At 39.4% G+C, this 22925-nt stretch overlaps 1 protein-coding gene and 1 non-coding gene across 7 annotated transcripts in view; both read left to right on the top strand.

The window, feature by feature from the left end:
- The window catches only part of LOC109478701 (growth factor receptor-bound protein 14-like), a 37485-nt gene extending 14560 nt beyond the window's left edge, over positions 1 to 22925 (top strand). For 2 of the 6 annotated variants that reach the window (XM_019780400.1, XM_019780401.1), the window contains exons 2-20: positions 5735 to 5863; positions 6368 to 6517; positions 8161 to 8188; positions 9693 to 9852; positions 10102 to 10270; positions 12575 to 12667; positions 12808 to 12967; positions 13361 to 13482; positions 13655 to 13744; positions 14241 to 14381; positions 14974 to 15084; positions 15421 to 15519; positions 15834 to 15974; positions 17088 to 17156; positions 18292 to 18417; positions 18926 to 19019; positions 19598 to 19685; positions 20284 to 20377; positions 21065 to 22925. In XM_019780400.1, coding sequence (XP_019635959.1) covers positions 6434 to 6517; positions 8161 to 8188; positions 9693 to 9852; positions 10102 to 10270; positions 12575 to 12667; positions 12808 to 12967; positions 13361 to 13482; positions 13655 to 13744; positions 14241 to 14381; positions 14974 to 15084; positions 15421 to 15519; positions 15834 to 15974; positions 17088 to 17156; positions 18292 to 18417; positions 18926 to 19019; positions 19598 to 19685; positions 20284 to 20377; positions 21065 to 21283 — 2088 coding nt within the window. In that variant the 5' untranslated portion in view covers positions 5735 to 5863; positions 6368 to 6433 and the 3' untranslated portion in view covers positions 21284 to 22925. Of the gene's footprint in view, positions 1 to 4916; positions 4965 to 5734; positions 5864 to 6367; positions 6518 to 8160; positions 8189 to 9692; positions 9853 to 10101; positions 10271 to 12574; positions 12668 to 12807; positions 12968 to 13360; positions 13483 to 13654; positions 13745 to 14240; positions 14382 to 14973; positions 15085 to 15420; positions 15520 to 15833; positions 15975 to 16429; positions 16478 to 17087; positions 17157 to 18291; positions 18418 to 18925; positions 19020 to 19597; positions 19686 to 20283; positions 20378 to 21064 lie in introns of those variants that run through there. The other 4 variants (XM_019780403.1, XM_019780402.1, XM_019780404.1 and 1 more) reach the window with 4 other exon arrangements.
- Trnav-cac lies at positions 3100 to 3174 on the top strand. The gene has a single exon. It is a non-coding gene; the product is annotated as a tRNA-Val (tRNA).

Below are 22925 nucleotides of genomic sequence, written 5' to 3'. Positions count from 1 at the left end.
AAAATCAAACAGGTCTATCAAGAAGATCATGAGTTACAGGTGTGAACACAGTACCTCCATCAGAGGTGAACTCAGCAGTCATTGAAAGAGAACCTGTTTGAGCAGATTAGATATGCTTATCATGCCCAACTCACTCATGTTGCATATTCTTATTGTCGTTGGAATTGAAGCAATTAGCATTTCCACCAATCAGAACACAGAATGAGGAGCAAGGAATGGGAAACCCCTTGGGCAGTACATATCAAACCATCAGCATGTAATGTAATTAGGTTTAACTGTGGTTGTATTAGTGGTTTTCTCATTTTACACTTTCAGAACAAACTTGCAGGATTAAGATTTGCCATCTGGTGCAGATTTTGAGGTGTTGATATTCGATAAGACAATATTAGACTTGGCAGACTTCACTCCTTTACCCATACTGTATTGCGACACCTTCATCTGCCACAAAAAACAATTAAGACCATGCGGTCAATTTTACCTTTGACATTCGTCATCCCAAGACCTTGGGATAGGTCAAATATGTTAGCCTTACATACCTTCTTGAGTAACAATATTTATGCTTGAAAAAGTATGCAGCAAAATGTCAGATAAAGATACAGATATGCATATTAACAATAGCTTCACTGATTGAGTTAACAATACAAACTTAAGGTAGACAACAGTACAAATCAGTTGCCTTAAAGTTAGATTTAGCAACACTATGGGAACATTGTGGTCCAGAGATTGAGAGAATAGGAAAATTGACCTCAAATCACCTGAGCCTTGTGTCAGTGTGAAATTGGACAGCGAAAGGGGTAATTTTGCCTGATGTGTGTGATGAAGGTTGCCCTGATAAGTACCTGTTCAATAAACAATGGGTCCTGTGTTCTGACTTATGAGTCTGGAGCGATGTTTGTATAGGGTTGGCAGGGAACGACAGGAATCATATTGGCGAACAGACACAGCAAGCAACAAGGAAGGTCAGACTGTATAAATCATTTCATGAATGGCATGTTTGCCTAACAGGAAAACGTGTTTAGCTGTGTTTTGAACAAGACGACTCAGAAGTTATGTATGGATGATTTTATACTTCTTGTGTCAGTAGGCCTTGCCCATAGAAATATATCATCATTCACAGTTTTTCACTTCTGTAAAACTACAAATTGTAGTCTTGCAAATCCCAAGTAAAAACTTAAACCCGCTAAGCAGAAAACTGGATTTGGATAATGGCATTTGTTGGAAAGTTTGTTAAGCCACAGCAAGTAATTTTTATGGATGACATCAGTGCGTGCATTAATTTTCGCCTGATTTTGGAAGTAGAAACAAGAAATTTTGTTGCCCTCTGACAGTGGTCAAGTCAACATACCGAAAATGGATATTGATAATTTTGCAGTACAGAAGTGGTCGCAGTCACTGCAAATATAAAAGTACTGCAAAAAAATTGTGATTTACAGTATACCAAATAAAGGTACTGATGCTATCCATAATATGTAATTAAAAAAGCCCAAAAAAGGTCAATATTAGCATTGCATGGTATGTTAAGTGTTTGCTTTATTTGCGATAATGTCATATGTGCAAAGTGCTCGGGCAGATAAAATCTGGAAAGTTTCATGGTCTGGAACAAAGTTTTGGTTGATGGAGCTATCTTGCCAACTGGGCCAATAGATGACGTATTAGGTAGACAAAGGGAGAACTGTTGTAGATAAAGCAGGTGGACTTTAGTTTCTTTCTCCAGGTGGTAAAAGAATGTCTGAAAATAGTTTGCAGCAAGTATGCATCCTGCTAAAAGTAACAATGATAGTAGCACATGTAGTAGTCACAATGACTGACTGACTGACTGACTCACTAACTGACTCACTGACTGACTCACTCACTGACTGACTCACTCACTCACACTCACTTTTACTCACCTACTCACTCATTTACTCACTCCTTTCACTCACCTACTCATTTACTCAACTACTCATTCACTCATCTACTCACTCACTCACTCACTCACTCACTCACTCACTCACTCACTCACTCATTCACTCACTCACTCACTCACTCACTCACTCACTCACTCACTCACTCACTCACTCACATATGTTATGTAATATGTATATCTTATCTGTAAAAATGGCCACAGATAATGTTAACCACAAAATTTACTTTGCGCAGCCTTATCAACTGACTATTGATTTGCATATTACTTATTAGAAACCGACCATATAGACAAAGCCAAAATAGCTTCATTCTACCGATAAAAAGTGTAATAAATCATTGTATAAGTGTGCCATTAACGTGAGCCAATATTACTCAAAGTTGCAATAAAGTCTTGATTTCACACTTTATGATGATACAGTGTAAGATAAGCTTATATATAGCTACATGTAAGCATTACCTTATCTTATGAAGGAAATATGGGATGAAAGTTGAAGACTTATTTGATAAATGCCACTGTGCAAATATTGAAGAGCAACGATTTTATATTATGATTACAGTCATGACTCAGGTAAAAAGACAAATATTGTGTTATGCGTATGCGTGGAAGATATCAGCAACCGTGCATTGTTTCTTTAATGTTATCGGCTTTAGACTTTTAGTCATGTATACTTCAAACAAACATAGCTCTTGTGGATATAGATTTATGCAAATGCTGCTCTTCAAGTTTGAGCATTGTGAACACAGAATCCAGGCAGTTAAAAAGTTGTTGTTGCCATGAAGTTTTGTCAGATTGAACCTGTTGTCATCAACTAAGGTATGGGCATCTATCGTTAGATAGTTTTAGCACTTCAAAGTAGCAGTTTGTCTACCAATTCTCTCTTGGTTACGGGGTTAGGCAGCAGGAAGAAGGTTAAAAAAAGGTTTGAAGTGACATGTAGATATGCATCTCTCTGTTATGTTTGGGTTGTCGGAACATACATGTAGGTTGAGTTGTCGGAACATTAACATAACTAGTGTTAACGTTCATTTTGGTATCATACTGATGAAATACCCACTTGGAGTTTTGAATGATTTTTTATGAGCTTTCAGAATCCACAAATTTGACTGATACTTTATCATTCATTGAACCAATTTAGAAGTTTGGGTTCCAACACTAATACTATTAGATATGTGAACGATACTTAAAAAAAGTGGGGTCGTGTGGCGCAGTCGGTAGCGCGTTCGGCTCACACCCCAGAGGTCGTGGGTTCGAACCCCACCTTGTCACCGATCTTGTGCCCTTGGGAAAGGCACTTTACACGATTTTCCTCACTTCACTCAGGTGTAAATGAGTACCTAGCTTCGGCTAGGGACGTCCCTCGGATAGGACGTAAACTGGAGGTCCCGTGTTTGAGGAGAGCCACACCTCGAGCACGTTAAAGATCCCACCACACCTTTCGAAAAAGAGTAGGGGCATGCCCCGGTGTGCGATGGTACAAACACTACTGTATGGAGTTGGTGATTCACTTCAAATCACCCGGACGGAGGCCTGGCGACCTCCGTCTTGTATATGCCACATGGTGATTTACATCATTCACCCGGACGGAGGCCTGGCGAACCCCGTCTGTATCAGCCAAATCTTGGAGAGGAGATAGGCGCCGCCAAGATTATAAGCCTGAGGAGTCATCGTGACAAGTCCAGACATGCTGCTGGCTGTCATGATGCCCCTACGGCCGTGAAGGCTATGGGACTTACATACATACATACATACATACATACATACTTAAAAAAAAAGATTAATATGTTTCAACAGGATCTGTCAGTATGTATCTTTTAGTTAGATTATTTAATGGCTTAGAAGATGCCTACTCTCGAGCTGTGTGTGGTGTCTTGTTTCACCTGTGCTAGGACAGGTGTTCAGAAACCTTACCTGTGGAATACAGGTGGTAATCCTTGCCCCTTTTGTGTTCATTCATGTCTGTTCCTTTTATTCGCCCAACCAGACACTATTATCACAACCCTGTTGGGAGACAAAGTGATGTTGTCGCTTCCCACCGAAGCATGGAAAACTGTCAGATCAGAATGCCACTGTTTGCAGTTCGGCTGAAGAGAAAACAAACTGATTTGTAAAAGATCCCCTTTGTTGTCGGCCTGTAGGTTGACAAAAGCTGTCATAATAGTTCCCCATCAAGTGTCACGTGTAAGGCAGCGGCCAACACGTGAAGGTCAGGTTTCACCTGAGTGAATGACCTTGGAGAATTGTCAAGGCCGGAGTATTACACGTACTGTACATTGTACTGTATTCTTTTTAACGAGTATTTGTGAATGTCAACAACTCGGACTGCACTCGAATCTCAGTCTTTTTTGCTAGGAATTAATTTCAGGAGTCTTATCCAACTTAAGTTGTATTATGTAAATAAAGTTGTATTTTTATTATTTGGAAGATTATGAGGCTTCTCTCCCCCCCCCCCCCAACACCCCTACACTGGTTGTAGGGGGCTAAATCACAGCATAGGGGGTCCAAGTCACAGCGTACAGGGCCCCTACGCTCAAATAACCTAGTGAGAACTATGCCTGATATTTTCCAAGAAAGAAAAAAAGAAATTTACACAGTAAAGTGGATTTACTAAAAGTCACTTTAGCATTTGAATACTAATTAAAAGTCTTTTTTATAACATTCAATTTTTTTGGACTAGTGCATCTACAGGCACATGTTTTTTTCCATATTTAGCTCTTTTCAGTTCTACAGCCTACTAGTAATTTGAAATCTGGCTTTCGTTCGGTTCCACACGTCACCATCTGCTGTATCTTCCCCACCATTGGGAGACCAGATTTGTGGCAGGGTTCCAGAACGTGCGGGGCCCTAATGTGGGAACCAGCTGCCTCTGTGTCAGCAAACGTACTGACATGGCAGTTTTCTGTACACCCCTCATCTGTCACATCCTCCCATCCAGGCAAAGTTCAACAGCGTTCAACCAAAGACAGGGAACTGGGAGGGGACCCAGGCTGTCCATCTTGTCATTAAGCACCTTGACCCTTGAGAAAAGCTGCGGTTTATTTTTTGGCGACACCTCGGGGGCGTAGGTATTTCTTTCAGTGTAACATTGGCTCTGAAAATATTCCCAAAATTGCACCAATTTGTTCCCTCGGGAATTGATTTTTTTAACCCTCTTTCAACTGACTACTGCTATAGATGATGCAGAGTGAAGTAGATGATTGGTCCATTGCTGGGGGAGGGTTAAATGATTTGTAGTGCCAACAATTTATTACTATATACTACAGTAGCAGTCACGTTTCTACATAGCAAGGTTAATACTTTGAATTCTCACATGCCGTTCTCACATGCCGAGTTCTGAACCCTGTTTCCTGTCCTTAACATTGATGAGATGCTGTGAGCTATAATTGTCAAGTGTATATTATAGATAGAAACCCACACTGTGAGCAACCAAATCAATACATCTCTTGAAAAAGAGAACAAGGGATTTTGGTTACATTGACTCAGCTCATCATCAATACGATTGTTTTGTAACTCGCAAGCATAAACTAAAGTAATATTACACTACATGTTGGTCGACCATGCAGTAGCACCATAAATGAATAGAAATCACTGCCACATATATAATATCAGGGCTCGACATGTATCTGTTGCAATTTTATTTGTTCCTGGATTCACCATTTTTTCTTGGGACAGGAGTAACAGCAATATCTCATTTATCAAAATTTTTCATTCAAAATTACATGCTTCCCTCCACATCATTGTCTCTTGTGATATTAGAATTTTTTTTATATTCTGATTCCAAATTTGCCCTAGATTGCCACGGACCTTATTTCTGTCTTCTTGCACCTGCAGGCATTGAGCATCACACAGCTCTACTAACAGAAGAACATTAAGCGGCACTTCTGTGGAAAACCAGCCTGAAGGCAGTCAATTACTGGGCTGCTTGTACCCAGACACATTTATCAGGGTTGCCAGGAACAGGTAATGATCAAACTCTTTTCTTATTTCCTTTCATTTACCACAAATTGCGAACTTAAAAGACAGCGAAAAACGGACTCATTTCCTCTCTTGCGACGAAATTAGGTCCCTGCAAATTTACAGTCTGTGACAATCAAAGGTCAGTTCACTGTGTTAGTATATAATGGACACAGAATGGAATCAGAATTTTCTTCAAATAAGTTTCAGAAAAATGAATTGTTCTTGCTTCTGAAAATACTTTCATCGGGTTAGAACATAGGATATTGGCGTTTTCTTTTACACGAACAGTAAAGACTCTCTCTCACCTGCTTACATTTTGATGCCTATCAGACATCTTCCTCAGAACTTCTAACTGGAGTAATGCTTCTTGTTGCTTTAAGTATTTGTCAGTCAGAAACTCTGAGGAAGATGTCTGATAGGCATCAAAACATAAGCAGGTGAGAGTCTTTGCTAGTTGTCACGTAAAAGAAAACTCCAGTATCCTAAAGTGTACCTGTTCTGTTCCAGCCCTATGGTGTGACTCCTAGGCTGACTGAGAAGAGACTAGTTCAGACCGTGGCATCACGTGTTGCTATGGCAACATCGGAGACCCGCCGACCCAACATGATGCGACACGCTGGGTTGGGGGGGTTCCTGGGAGACATCCCGCTACAGGAAGTGAGTTGAACCATTTTTTAAACATGATTGTCTCAATAGCATGTAGACATCCTTGTAAAGGAAGTGTGATTTTTTATAGGTACTGTAAATCACTTTATATTTGTGGTAGCAATATCTCGTGGTCTGAGAAAAATAGGCATGTTCATGGAATTATATATTCGCTGTGGTGGCAGGTGCAGAAGAAAGAAAGTCAGGGAATTATTTGTTCACAGTAATGATAAATTTGCAGTACAAAAGTGACAGTGAAAACCGTGGATATAAAAGTTCTGCAAATATAAAAGTGATTTACAGTATCGACTGGTGTACAGATGTGGCCAAACATGTGACGTCTACAAGTTTATAGGAAAGTTAACCTTCAACATTGAAAGATTGTCCTTTGCCAACTGAATATTAGATTCTAATTCAGTTCTTCACTTTTTCGTATTACTTTTACGTCTGTACTTTTTGTGGGTCAGCCGTTACCAGATTTGTTCTGCCTGAGCTGACCCTTGTAATGATTTGTTTCATTGCCAATGAATACAAACGTACACCACTAGAACTGCCATTCAGTACACGCGACAGGAAAGATGAGGCTGAAACATAATAAGAAAAGAGATTTTAAGTGGTTATTGCTCTGAGAAAAGTAGGGCAATTGGTCATTCAACTGACAATCATATTATTATTAAGATGTGGAACAAAAGTTGGAACTGAAACAAAATAAGAATGACATTTCAACTCTAATTCAAAAAGTGGGACAGTTAATGATAAGTAATAATTTGGCTGATAATGAAATAGATTTGCACAAATGCAGATGACCTATTATATAAGTATCACTATTATATTAGGCTATCTTTGCAAATGACAACGTATTGCATAGTACAATTACATCTTTCATATTGTAATGCATACTGGATAAAGATATATGTATGCATTACAAAACATCAGGTTTAGCACAATTTCAACTTCAGAATGATGCTATCATTTTGAATATAGCTCAATTTGGTAGAATTGCTGTCAATTTTCCTAAATAGTAGTAACTTAAATACAATAGATCTGCTCCTGTGTGTAATTGCAGAGTTTTGAGTCATTGCAATCACCAGTAATCTACTACTAACTGTCCTAGATATGTTAAAATTGCTGAGAACTATTAGCAAGTAACAAAGATGAAGAGGACAGGTCCAGAAGGTACAGATATCCTTATGAATGTACTTATACATCGGCAGAACATACTGCACCTGTGGGACTTGTATTGTGCATAACACTTAGGCTGAACATCTTGTTTAAGGTTGTATTCCAATATGTAAAGGTGATATCCTGTCTATCATTTTCAAAAATTTATGTTTTGTCGGAAAAGATATTGTCTGCAATGGGTAAAATTCTGATGCAACGGTGACCAAACATCCAGCAAAAAAGTGAAAAATCTGGATTTTGTGCAGGCGCAGTACGTTCTGCCTTATAACAGAACTGATGCTCCACTGATATCCTGGGGTCCCTGAAGATAAAACATACCTTTGCAGTATTTGTGATGCAGATTTACTTAGACTGAGCCTGTGAGGGTCTGATCTGTTGCCATGGTGATGTAATGATATTACATGATGTCAGCAGAGATAGCAGGAGACCTTGTTACTCGCTATTTATCTCACACGAGCTGCCTCCTTTTGCAGACGCAGGTTGCAGCGCTAACACATCAAGGTGGGTGACGTGATTTTCTTAAGATCAATTTTTTTAACAGCACACTGTTAAAAAAGTGATGATGCACACGTTTTTGAAATGTTATAAAAGCTTGATGCTATGAATCAGAAAATCTGTGCAAAAGGTATTTGATATCATTATTGAAACATGTTTGAAACATCACGTCTTGTAAAATCTTTAAAAAAAATCTAAAAAAAGGAGTAGTAAGCTTGTGCCGTGGCATGTTGCTTCTTAAGCTTAAATATCTTTTTAAGGTGTAAGTGAGAATAAGACAGTGTGATGTCCCTCTGTCCCTCTCCTTTGCCAAATGAATTGATCAAGAAGTCTGTTCGGAACATACATGTAGATCAACATTTTTTTTGGTAAATTTGAATTCATATAGCTCAATGATCCTCCTCGATTCATTCAATGCAGCTAATCTGTGAACTTGTCTCCTGAAGGTCGGATGGGAAAGTCAGCAAATCCATTCAGTTATGATGTGTACCCATTTTTCCTCCTCCTCTTTTCATTTTCTTCTCTTTCTCCTTTTCTTCTTTCTTCTCCTTGCCATGGAATAGACACTATTCAAAGCACATGGTTATGCAAGTATAACATTACATGTAGAGTGTATAGAAGAACCAAAATTGCAGATTCAGCGGTTTTTGCAACCTTTTGGTACATGAAACCTTATTGGAAGTCGTCGTGGCTTTTGCCCTGGTTGGAACTGGCAGTGGTACTCAAGGTTTGCTCTTTATGTTCCTTCTTTCAAATTTGTTCTCAGATCGCATTTAATGACAGAAAGGAGATAAAAGACACTCTGGTGGGACGTCTTGAGTGATGTACTGAGGCATACGTTCCTTTGTGTATCTCTGAAAAGAAATCATCCTAGAGGAATATTCAAAGAGGAATAGCGCTAACATATATGGGGAGTAAGAAAGCCAGGGGCTCGTATTTCCATATAAGGACTGATCTGTGGGTTGAACAGGAAGTCTTTTGTAGGGATGTCCCTGGAGTCTCGTTTGGTTTCTCTATAGAAATCTGTCTGAGGTGGTTTTGTCTTGTCGTTGCCACCTGAGGCACTTTTTGTCTCTCACAGCTCGATCACAGAAATGCAGAATGTCATTGATTTCAGCAGGCCAGTCGGATGTAAGAAATTTAAAAGGCTGAGGAAAACAGGGTTGTGGTTTTTATGACAAAGAGACATTTTGTCTTTTTTATTCTTTGAACAAAATTTCATTTTGTAGATTTTGATGATTACTTAGGGGTATGGGAGTATTGTTTTGGGTGGCTGAGCTGTGGGTTTGTGTGTCTGTTTGTCCACAGAGAAAGTTTACAGCATGTCGATGGAGAGAGGATTGACAGGGGAAAAGGTCAGACACAGGAAATGGCTCTGGCCGGGATCTATAAAAAACTGGGGAATTCAGGAAGCTGAGGATTGCATCAGGAACTCTCCAATACCTTCTGGAAGTCTGAAATCCCAAATATGCAATGTCTTCATTTTGTACAATACCTGTTTCTCTTGCAGATGATGATGTTGACCTGGATGCGCTGATTCGAGACATGAACTTCGAGGCAAGGGAGCACGCCATGGACAAGCAGCCCGTTGATGAGGAACATACGCCGCTGTTAGCAACGGACAGGGACACGCCTAACAACAGCTTCATGTCACAGACTAGACCATCAAGGTCAGAATTTTGGACCATTCAAGGTCACATTGTTATAATTATACTAAGATTGTACCAGTAAGATCCAAGATTTTGCTAGCTTTCCCAATTTTTAGCCTCCAGTTTCACAATGCTTAAGTTGATGTTAGTGCACTGCCCAATACACAACAAAAGGTATTGGAAGGATTAACTTCGATTTTAAGACCAAAGGATTATGGTGTGTGAAGGTCAGGATAACCTTGACTAAAACAATTAATGTGTTTCCAACAGGCCTGTCCACATCAACCTGAACAACAGCCACTCGCCCAATCACAGGATCTCCTCCTCCCCCATCAACTCTCCGCCCACCCCAAACCCATTCCCGGACCTCCCTGTTTCAGCCAGCCCAACATCATGGATGACCAGTCCAAGAACTGCCTCTGCTCCAAGGAAAGACACAGTAAGTCATACACAGGACTCAATCAGGATACATGTATCAATCAATCAATCAATCAATCAATAGCCTTTATTTAAACTGGAAATGCCCTGTCGGCCTTAGCCGCTCTTCCCAGAGGTCCAGTTGAGGGGGGGTGGTCACGGGATAACAATAGATAAGTAAATAAAATTCAAATTAATACAAAAATAAATTACTACATACCTAACACAATAATCACATCTTGTCCAAAATCACAGTCCGCAACTCAAATTTCTCAACTACCGTATTCTTTGTTTGAAAATTCTCACTGATGGAGCACACCATGCATCCTCTGGTATGCTGTTCCACATGATAGCCCCAGACACAGCCATACATGTATGTACATGTATGTATATTCAGATAAAAGTTCATCTGTGTCGGTAGAAGCCATGTTGTACAGTTAATAAACTTTTGTTCCAACACAAGAAATGAACTCACCATTGATTTCCGGTCGATCTCGTCGACCTTCGTCAGATGTATGATCCACTCGCTAACTCTCCGGAAGTCTTCCCGCCACTTTTGATTCGCTCCTGACGTCATCACACTTCCGGAGAGTCCACAAGTGAATCATACATTTGATGATTTTTAAAGAGATTTATGGTGAGTTCTTCTCTTGTGTTTAGACTCTACAACTAAGGATGTATTCTAGGCCTGCATTGGCTGCACTAGTGCTAACATTTCATGACAACCTAGCCTGTGTTATATAATATCTCACTGTCAGGGGCTGATTCCTCCCAGGGGCTGATATAGATTTTAGTCAAGTTCATACAAACAACATCAACAGCCAAAAACATCCTTTTGTGGAAGAACCAAATTATTTATTATTTTATAGATCTGATCTTTGATTATCTCAAATCATACTTAATTGGGTCACCTACCCTCCCAAATATAATACATGTAGGTCACGTACCTTCCCTACCACCATTGTTGATCTCTTTTAACCCCACCTTTAGTAAGCTATGACATTACACACATGTAGACACACGTGAGTACACTGCACGCCCCCGGGCTCTCCCTTCAAGGTTTTCGCATGAGGTCACCATTACACCTACAGATAAGTCTTCTAACAAAGCTGTTACACGAACGGGGCAACGTGACAAGGTCGGCAGTCTTTTCTTAGACCATAAATGTTGAGGAAATGACAGTGGATTTTACCATCATGCATAACGTTACCAGAAAGGCAAGTTATCGATACAAGTTTTCTTTCATTAATCATGAACAAAAGGATTCCTAAATGAAATGATCATGTCTATATCGGGGTATACAGCCATGCAATGTACATGTATAACTGAGTTGAAGACCCTTGTTCCACGCATTAAGGTAAGAGCAATAATCCTACTAGAGCTTTCTTAGACATTGTATACATGTGTGTACGTAGCATTCAGAAAGTTTTGTTATGTTTGCTATGTACAGGAGCATTGGCTCCAGGTAAGATGGTATTGTGTAATTGTAAAATCAGGGCTCAACATTTCACATGTATGTGCATGTGTAATCAGACCGGTACATGCCATGTTTGGCTAAATATATATGTGCACTGGTGCATTTTAAGACTTTTATAGAGTTACTGACATTTGTATGCTTCTGAATCACACATTCTTTCCAATAAAATGTAGTCTGTGATAAAATTGAAATTTTTTGCACGTTCAGATGATTAAAAAAAGGCCAAAACAACCAGAGCGAGCAAGGATATGTTTGATTGAAATGAAAACTATTGGCTCAGTGTAATTCATGCAATGTGTTGTTTCGTACTACCACTTATAATTATCCATTCCATGCAGTCGCTCTTGGCAACAGCTATTTGTAATTTTGAACCAAAATCAATTATGTTAAAATTAGAATGTCTACAATGTTTAGATCATATGTTGATGCACGTCTTTTTGTTTTGTCATCAGTGCACCAAGTCCTAAAAATACGTGTTTTGAAATTGTGCTGTAGGTAAAAGGGTAAATCAGTGAAGTTAAGCCTGAGGCGAAGCGTGACTCTTTTATGATATGATAGTTCATGTTGGCTGCACCACGCGTACGGCTCATGTTTTCGGGCAAGCACACTGGTCAAAGGGATAGCACTATGTTCCTACACCCCTATGTTTCGACGTCCCTATTTTCTGATACCCCAACGTTTCAACATAATGTTAGGGTTATCATAACATAGGCTGAGTTGTCAAAACATAGCCGCGTGGGAACGACAGCATGGGGTCAGAGCATGGGGTGTAACTACTCCCTACTACATGTACTCTTCCTGAAACTGTAGTAAATCACCTCATAATGTGTCCCTTCATGTGTTAACCAGGGCTCGTCCGTGTTAAAGAGACCCACAGAAACCTCCAGTCCCGTGTTGCCTCGTCGCAGAGACGAGTACAGAGACTACAGGGAGATGAAAAGGGTACTGAACATTTCCTACATTTCTTCTTGTCTGGTACATTCTGTCATGCGTTGTGTTCTGTTGTGTGTCGTATTAATTTCAGTGGTTGCCATGATCAGTAGTTGAATGTAAATTTTTAAGAATTATTGTGTCTTTGACAGGTGAGCATCAGGATACACAAGTGTGACGGCACGAGCAAGGCGGTGGATGTCGGCGAGCAGATGACAGCGAGAGAGGTTTGCAGCGAGGTCGCCCTTCGCTGTCGCAGCTCCGATGAGAAGAACTGTGTGTTAATGGAACACATTGTGCCTCTTGGCTTGGGTATGCATGTTCAAGATTTATTTATGCAGGGTTCAAAACAATCTTTTCCGGTTCAGGTAACACTGAAAATTACCTGCAACAGACAAATGTTACCTGCCCAAATCATAATTTAGGAAGACTTAGTGTGAATCAAACTAGACACTGTTCAAAAACCATTGGTGTTATTACTGTCATACTACATAGGTGGTACATGTCAATGTAGCAAATAAAAATCCACTTATAAATATGCACAATACCTCACGGGATTTGCTCAGGTGCAGTACGTTCTGCCAACATGCATAAAAGACCATGCAATGCAGGTGACTTAACCACAGTTAGCCACTAGACTGATATATTGTATGAATCATTAGCAGCATTTTTCATTTCATGATTTAATACCTTTTATTATTGCAGAGAGAAATTTGGAGGACCATGAGAAGGTCCTACAGGTGTGTAACTCCTGGGGAAGGGACAGCAGCAACAAGCTGGTCTTCAAGAAAGACTTCAGAAAATACGAAGTCTTCTGCAATCCTTCGGTAGGTCTCATAACTTACAATGTATTATCTACTCAGTATATCTACATTGTACATGATATGAAATGATTGGTATATCTACATGACATTGTATATTGTACATGATATGAATTGAATGACAGATAAGACCAGCCTTTTCAGTGAATTAATTTCAATCTTACTTCCTTATATTCAGCAATACTTCCCTGAAGATATGGTGACAAACTTTGAGGAAATTGGGTCTCATTCAGAAAAGGCAGAAATGGCAAGAAACCTGCAGCTTTTAGTGAGTATAAAGTCTATTAGATAGACCTCAATGTAGATAGATCTAAGGTAAGATAGACCTCAAGGTAGATCATAATATGTACATACAGATTCATAATTATGTCCTTTGCAACATGCATATGCCTAGTAACAGATTTTATGCAAGGGGTTAGCAATGTTGTGTGCGTGTGTTTGGATTAAAGCTTTTGCAAACTGCTAGAGGACTCCAAATGTAAAACATTATATAGTTATTCAAAGAAAATGCTAACTACACAATCTAAGGCCATGATTGTATATCATCTTGTAGAAATGATGAAATGTTTTTAAGGTTTTAAAAAGACAATTAGTGGCAATATTTGTATTTTAATTAGACACAATACTTTAACTATGATTATACATGTAGAACCATTTTGACTCAAGCCGTTATACTTTTTCATGTAACGTTACCTGAAAATCTAGGTATCATCACAGTCTTAAACCTTCCTCACAATGACAGTTGAATTTCAAACTTTCCTTAGAACTTGTTAGCAACACCAGGGAGCGTACCCAACCTGCAGGGGTGGCTTCACGTCAGAGACGCTCACAAGAAAAACTGGAAAAAAGTGATGGTGGTGATAAAGGGCTCGGGGCTGTACTACTCCACAAAAGGCAATTCCATGGTCAGTAGCATTCAAATTTTGGTTGGAAGGGATAATGTTTACCAACAGGATGTTTTCTTGCTAGTCTTATGAAAGATTATCGTATATATGATAATTGAAGTTTTGAACACATGTATGGTAGGGATGCATACTGCCTCAGCTAAGTCCTGCACCAGTCCTGAAAATAAACCCAGTACTCAAGAAAACTGTAACTGTTACTCAAGCAACTGGATAGATTTTGAAAACTGTTAGACGTTTCAGGTAGTATCCACTACTTTATGTTAGTCACTGATGAAATGTAGTGAAATGTACAGTTTTCAAAATATATCCTGTTGCTTGAGTAAGAGTTTTTTTTGTGTATCTCATTATCAGGATGTCTAACTCTAACCATCATCAATGTAAACCCAATAATGTTTAGCAGCGAGATTCCTTTCGCTCTCTTGTAAATTTGTATCAAACTGCAGCATCTACATACTTTGGTGACATTTGCATGAGTTTGAACAGACTTGAAAGGATGCTATATTTCAACAAATGAAGGTTTCTTTCTAAAATTATGGGACCTTTGAAAAAAGTGAGATCTGTACGTCTCTTGATGTTCCCATTTTTCACACAGGAGCCTCGCCACTTGCACTGCTTCAGTGCGTACTCCGACTGTGACATCTACACAGCCACACAGGGGAAGAAGGTCTTTGGGGCGCCAACAGAGTTCTGCTTCTGTATCAAGGTAATCTTTTTCTCTTCTTTGCATTCTTATCCCGTTTTGTAGGGGGGGGGGGTGAGGGGGCATTTAACATTGCTTAAAGTGTGGAAACAATTTACGGGTATACATTTACATGTAACTGCCCTTCGGCATAACACACCAGCTTTGCAGGCACGTGGTATGACAGCAGCTAGTTATATTAAACCAAACGAATTGTCACACCTAACCCTTGCACTTCTAACTGTAAGTTTTGTTAAAAGATGTCTAGTGATGATGACTCTACTATACTTAGTGGCAACAAGTTCCACTCTATGGTTGTGGAAAAAAAACTATATATATTTCCTATCTCTGCTTCTACAGCCCTCCAGACAAAATGTGGAAAAGCATGACATCAAATGTCTGTGTGCAGAAGATGAGAGAACAAGACAGTGCTGGCTGACAGCCTTCAGAATATCCAAGGTAATTATGGCTGAGACAGTTTTATATGACATTTGATCCATTAAAGGTCTCAGATATTAATAATACTCTGTGAAGTCTACCTAGTGCAATACTGATATTAGTGTCAGAAGAAATTTTTACTTCATCTGTATTGTCTGGGGTGGGTTGTCTGTGAGTTTGTGTGTATGTTTGTCTGGAAGTTGACAGTATATGACTGCTCTCCAACCATGCACAGTTTCTAGCATGCACAGTCCTAGTCCTGATTAGAGTATGTCATACATACATAGATGAAAACCTAAAATGCTAGGTCTGAAATCTCTGATTTCTTGTTACAGTATGGACAGCTGCTGTACAAGAACTACGAGTTATCGAAGAAATCCTGGAAGTTTTCAGATGAGGGCTGTCCCAGTCCCATCATCTCACCTGTGAGTGAAACCAGCTGTGAATCTTTCAAGAATGGAAACAAAATACAACATGTACTACATTGATTTTTTTCAGTTGTACAATCAGTGTTCTAGCCAGCGTCTGTCTTTCCATCATTTGACAGAATTTTGCCACTCATGACAGACAAAAATTTTGCCTCTGCCACTCGACATAGTGTTAGGTCAAACAAAACTGAAATGATGGAAAATGATTTCAGGCTTGCTAAATCACTGTGCAATACATTAAGATCCTTGATATCCTAGCTAATTTTAGATGATTATCCGCTGCTTTCTTTTGCAGACTGATGTGGATTTGACATCAGAATCTTCCATTTTCATGTTTTAGATGCATAGATTTGCTATAGCTAAATGACGGTATATATATTCAGTTGACAATGTATAGAATTCAAACTTATGAGTTAACAAATTCAAGCACTGCATGCCTGTAAGAACTGCACCATCCTGTAGTTTGTAAACCTTCCCTTTTTGTGGCGTACTTTGTGTTATAGTCCACCCCTGACCAAGTGTGGAGACCTAGTCGTTGCACCTTACCACAGGTTGGCTCTCCTCTGTACATGTCACCCCCCACCCATACTCACAATCATCACCATATCATCTCACATCCGTTATGTTTGAGTTTGCCAGTAATTTGCACTAATTCGGGACCATCCAGTGATACTAACAATCAGGATTTATCATGAATTGGATGTTGATTCTAAGGTGGATTAAATTCTGGTGTTGAACACCAAACATTAATTTTTGAAAAATATCACTAATACTTAAAAACTTATTTAGTCACAGTAGGAGAACTTTTTGCATGCAAGAAAATTTTGCAGTTGAATTACTAACAGCATGTTTTGTTCCAACTATGTTATGGTCCAACATCTCTATGTTACGACATAGGGTTAGGGTTTGTGGAACATACATTTAGGGGTGTCAGAACATGCATGGCAGGGTGTCAGAACATATTGGGGTGTCGGAACATAGGGGTGTAAGAATATAAAGTCATTGAAACATAGGGTTGTCAGAACATAGGGGTGTTAAAACATAGGGACGTACCCGAAAGCTGGTTTTGGCATACAAATTTATCAGAATTTCATGGCGTTAGCAAATGATAGACGAACTTGAGCAGATTTCCAAATGTTGCCATCCTGGTCTTTCTCCAAGGAGTGGAACCTGGGCAGCTATCGCCAGCGTGTGTTGATGCAGGAAAGCCAGGCCAAGGAAGAATGGGCGGTGAGTATGCACGTGGCTGAAGTGTTCCTTTCAGCTTTTCTCAAGAAGTTTGGGGTCTCCATTTTATATACTGGTATCCTCACTGATCAAGCAACATAGAAGGTGGCCATTCTGCATAGCAAGTCATAAATGTTACCAAATGCGGATCCGAACGTTCTTTGTCGACATCATTGGATGGTCCCTGTAAATAACACATTGTCAGCATTTTTTTTTTCTTTTTGTCAACCAATTTTGTTTTAAGAATGCCCTGTCAAAATTTACACACTGTCAGGCAAAGATCTGGGCTAACACTAGAAAATTAATTTAGCTTATCCTTGCTATCTAACCTTTAAACCCATACAATTACATGTGTTAAAAAGCTTCCTCAGCTGTGTACTTACTATAATACTGTCGTGTGTTGGTGTCACTCAAATTCTTTGTCATAAAAAGTTTTATACTCTCTCCAACTCGAGATTTTTCTTCAACCCCTAAGTTTGATGGAATGAACATTTTGTAGGACCAAAGGCACTCAGAATCTAGAACTTAGTAGAAGGATAAAATAAACTGGTACAATTAAGAAATTATTTTTAGCATCTAAATGTCCGTCGACTTCATATTAGATTTTGAAGATATTTTTGTTGCATAGCTGTTGACAACCTGTTATGAAGTTTTCCATTTTATGCCCGTCAAGGGGGGACAAGACGCTTTTTTTCTTGGTCCCAAGTGGAAAAATTCTGATCAGGAATGAAAGTAGAGAGAGCCCTGACTTTGTGTACATGAACATCACCTTTACCATTCCACATTCATGACTCCTCAGTAACCATTACAAATTCATCCATACATACAACTGTAGCACCTTCATACTCTTGAGTAATGTGAAGGCACCACCATAAACTTCAAGGATCTGAAATCTATGGACACAAAGGGAGGCTGCAGTGGATTAGCCTGCTTACCAAACTATTTTAGCTGCTGAGTCTCCACAAATCTAAGAGAGAGGAGAAAGAGACTTGGGCAGCTGAAATAGGTTTGGTAACCAGACTAGCAGTGGAGTCGTGGAAGAAAAACATGGTTATACCCTGCATTTGCAGTACTTCACAGTCTAGTAGAATTACTTCATCCCCAGTTCTTACATGTTTTGTGTTACGCTGTTTTACAGAGAAGTCCGCAGGGTCCAGGTGGGAAGAATCGTGTGGCGATGGACTTCACCGGTTACCGAGGCCGAGTCATCGCCAACCCTAACGAGGCAGTGGCTGTAGCAGTGGAGGAGGGGCAGTCCTGGAGGGTAAGTTAGTGAAACTGTGAAACTTAGTTAGTGAAGATACTTAGAATACTACACAGAGTTTTCTGTATCACCTGAGGTACCAGCTCGACCGTTGGTCGGATTGCCCGATGACCAAAGGCCTACAGACCTACAGCGATACACCTACCAAATGCAAGGCGAGCACTCTTAACTCACTTGGCCATTGCACAAGTTCCGGTGGGTAAGGAACCAGCACAGGGGTGAGATTAAACGTATATTTGCAAGATTATGAAGAACAAAAGATTTGTGCAAGAAAGAGGACAGGAAATGGACTGAAGGTAAAGAACATAATGGTCATGTTCCTCTAGAAACCTGATAATTAGCCTGTCACAATTGCAGTGCAAATTTTAAGTGTTTGAAAATTTATGCTGAAACCAATTTTCAAAGCTTGATTATGTGACTAGCGGTAGGTAAAAATGGGCAGAAATATCCTGCAGCTTCCCTGAGTTAAGTTTTCCAAACATCCTTACTGAGTTCTGTCCTTCCACAGAAAAGACACTCGAGTGGTTCCAGAGCCCTGGTGGGAAGTCCCCGTAACAGTCCGTTGCTGTCACCACGATCCTCCAGATTTCTGTCTTCTCAAGGTGAGGATGATGAACGCAGGTTTGTGGTACCCAGAACTGTGCCTGGGAATGATTCTGGATAAAGCACGGTTCTGGATACAATACTGTGCTTATCCAGGACCAGGCTCAAATGATATATGGAAACGTGGGCATGAATAATTATACTACAGTCCTATCATCACCATGATTAACAACACTTCCAGGCACAGGTCTGGATAGTCGGGCTGTATCCAGATCCAAATGTACATGTATGCCCACTCAGACATGCAGATGTACCCATGTAGAACTAGATGGGCACAGTCCTAGATACAACAGGGCTGCTTCAGCCTTGCTATGATTTTCTGAAAAAAAGTGGATAAACCAAATTGATTTATTTCAATAGTAAGATAACTGATCCTGAATAGTGGCGGGACGATGCAGTATTTAATTTTTTTTCTTTTGCTGGAAATGAGAAGAAACGATAACCAATATGCAATAAGAGAGCTTGGGCTATCCTTGATTACTGTACTGCATTGCCAAAGAATATAGCATACATCAAGTATATTTAACTATTCTTGTTACCTTAATGATCCAAATATGGAGTCTTTCCTGATTGACAGGTGTCCATCAGACACAACCTTGGTTTCACCATGGGATCAACAGAGACGAAGCCAACAACATGATGCACATGCAGGGCATGGTGGATGGGTCAGTACCAAACTGTCTTCCTGATTTTTTTTAAAGCTGAAACATACACATTTTCCAAAGTAAGGCCTTTTTACTATAGGTTTAGTGGATTTCTCAATTCTGTTTTGTCTTCTTTTAGCACACTTTTCATGTACAAATTTATTACAAAAGTATTATTTTACATTCAGTTATGAATTGCATTCTGCTTGGATTGTATATATAGAAGAAAGGAGGCCTGTTGCAGTTTGGAATTATGAAGATCAAATACATGTACCTGGATCCTACTGCAGTTTTAAACATGCTCAACAGGAGGCACTGCAGTATGGTACAAGCATATTGGCAGAACATACTGTACCTGCTCAAAACCCAGGTTATTCTTGTTTTTCATTGGATATTTGGTCAACATTCCATCAGAATTTTGCCCGAGGCAAACAATTATATCTTTTCTGACACAACATTTGAAAACTATAAATGGGATGTCATCCTTAAAATGTGTTGCCATACTATGCACAATACATGATGGGTTTTGCACAGGTGCAGTATGTTTTGCTGTGCTTGTCTGACACTATAATTGTTTCCCCTCTCCTGACTCTGTGCTGTGATTGGTTGCTGTTGACAGGTTGTACCTGGTAAGAGAGAGTCAAACCTTCCCGGGAACTTTTGTTCTCACGTTCTGCCACGACCAGAGAGTCAAGCACTACCAGATACAGCCGGTGAGTGGGTTTTACTTGTTTGTTTGTTTGTTTTAGTTGTATAAATTGCATACAGGCACCACACACCAGTTTTGTACCGTAAGTACAAGCTGCATAAGACGACTATAAGGTTGGCATAAGTCAAAGTTCTCTTTGTCACAGCCATTGTTATGTCTGTAGTCAACACTTAAGTTTATGCTGACATTTGAATGACTTTATTGGTGATATGATTCATGTACATGTATATATTGACCATGCAACTGCCCCTTTTTAATGCATTCGCTGTACCTGCTCTAGATACGTGTGGTGAGACTTCAACATTCTTTTATCACTGTGACAGTAACTGTGGTGTTCTGCATGACCTGGAGTATGACATTGTGTGTGTGTTTATGTGGGAAATTTCTTTACATGTTCAAAACAAGGTTATTCATTTGTTGGTACGAACTTGAGAAATGTAATTGCTAGGTCATGTTGCAGTTTTTCTAGATATTGTAAATTATTAGGAGAGTACAATATAGGGAAGGCACAGGTTTATTCAACATTTCTTAACATGTATGTGCTTTCCAGATTACTGAATGGAAAATTTCTACTTACCGGTAGTAATAATTATTCAAATGAGTACAAAAGATATTTCTACATTCCTAACGTTTGGCCCTTTTTGTTATAATATATTTATATTCATAAATAGCCTTGTGGTATATTTTCCAGACTATAATTGAGGACAAGACGTTTTACTCGCTGGATGAGGGGGAGACAAAGTTCGGTGACCTGGTGCAGCTGGTGGAGTTCTACCAGATCAACCGGGGGGCGCTGCCGCACAAGCTGACCCACCCCTGTACCGGCACGGGGCTGCGATGGCGGGACGACGACGGCGACGACTACGGCCTCGTGTCCTTCCCGTTGGCCAAGTCGGCGCCGGCGACGTGACGCTGATGTTTCATACGCGACTGGTTTATTTTTCTTGACCAAATGTCACCGGGTTGCTTCTCGAGATGAATCTCAGACAAGATGGAGGACGATTCTGTGGAGCAGGATGAGGAGAAGTCTGTTGCCATGGCAACGGACCCTGCTGATTTCACAGGGACTATTAATAGCAGATGCTATCAGGGAATGTTGGCTGGACAATCTGCTGAAGGATTGATCATATTTTATGATTTAGGAACCTTCTTAAGCCCACAGAGATGTTTTTATGATTCTTGAATGTTTTAAAGTAAAAGTGATGTAAGAAGAAGGGGAAGGTATTCTGTCTTCACAAACAGATATCCTGACAGTGGCGCATTTATTATTTTCTGGCAAAATCAAGCAACCTAATAAAATTAGCCTGTGTTATACATGTAGATTACAGATAAATGATTTTGTCCATCATCACAACTACTGCCAAATATAGGGCATATTTCTCAATCAAGCCTTTCTTTTTTCTTCACAAAGTAGGTACCACACATATTTCTTCTAGGCTACTGTCAGATATGTAAATGTTTTCAATGTTTCCAATGTTTCTAAGTCTGGAAAACTTGGGGTTAGTATGATTGTTCTTTTAAGAACAAATGTATTGCTGAAAAAAAGCTACATTTTGTATTATGATAATGTATAGGAAGCTACAGACACGTTTTGTTATCATTCTTGGTGGAATAAATTTCTTCCAGTCCTTTTTTTTTACAAAAAATGTAATAACCTGATAAAACTATTCAGGAGTTTAAAGTTTCATTTTTCTTTGAATGCTCTTTTTTTTTAAAAGGGATTAATAAACTAATTTTGAGGTAAATTTTAATTCTCCAAATTATGATTTATTGGAAAGCACTTCTCAAAATGTCTTGCAAAAATTGCTGCAATAGTTCTTGATTATAAAAATTCTCAGTTTTCAATGTTAGTTGTTTTTATGTCTAAATGTTCAAGTTAATTCGATTTGATTTCTTTTCTTGTTCTTAAATGTTTTGTTGAAGAATCTGTGTTATAGGAACAGAAAAAACACTTTGTATTGCACAAACTTCTAGTAACTTGTTTGCCAATGTAAAGAAATGAAACTTGTGTCTTGCACTACAATATTGTGAGAAGCATGCATGTCACTCGTGCAAAGTCACAGCATAGCTTGTTTGCTGCACAGTAAACTCTACCATAATTGTCAGTAGACAAATATTTTATAATGATAACATACGGTTGGGCAGACCCTCTAATAACTTAACAATGAAATATCTCACTGCCAAATGTTTTATGAACCCTTATTTAACAAAATGACACAGTCATATTTTAATCCTGATGTTTATCTATTACATCTACTTTTTGAAGGGCTATCCTAGCAATGACAACTTACCAACCAGCGAAGCTTTTGTTCTGGTTCAGTCACAAAAGCAGACTGAAACAGAGCCAATCACTAACTCCGACCTAAGACAGCCTTTCCAGTAATGTGCACAACTCCAAGAATTCAGTTTACAATTGTACAACAATTGTGCAACAAACGTGACCGGGTCCTTAACTATTGCAGCACAGGAAACAATGGGAATCTTGCTGAGCATTTAAGGGGCATTCATTGTTTTGGGGTAGGGGCAATGAAATGATTTAATTGTAAATTTGT

Source organism: Branchiostoma belcheri, unplaced genomic scaffold, assembly GCF_001625305.1.
Source record: "Branchiostoma belcheri isolate BF01 breed outbred unplaced genomic scaffold, Haploidv18h27 scaffold45, whole genome shotgun sequence".
NCBI lineage: Eukaryota > Metazoa > Chordata > Leptocardii > Amphioxiformes > Branchiostomatidae > Branchiostoma > Branchiostoma belcheri.
This window is presented reverse-complemented; position numbering and strand designations above follow the sequence as displayed.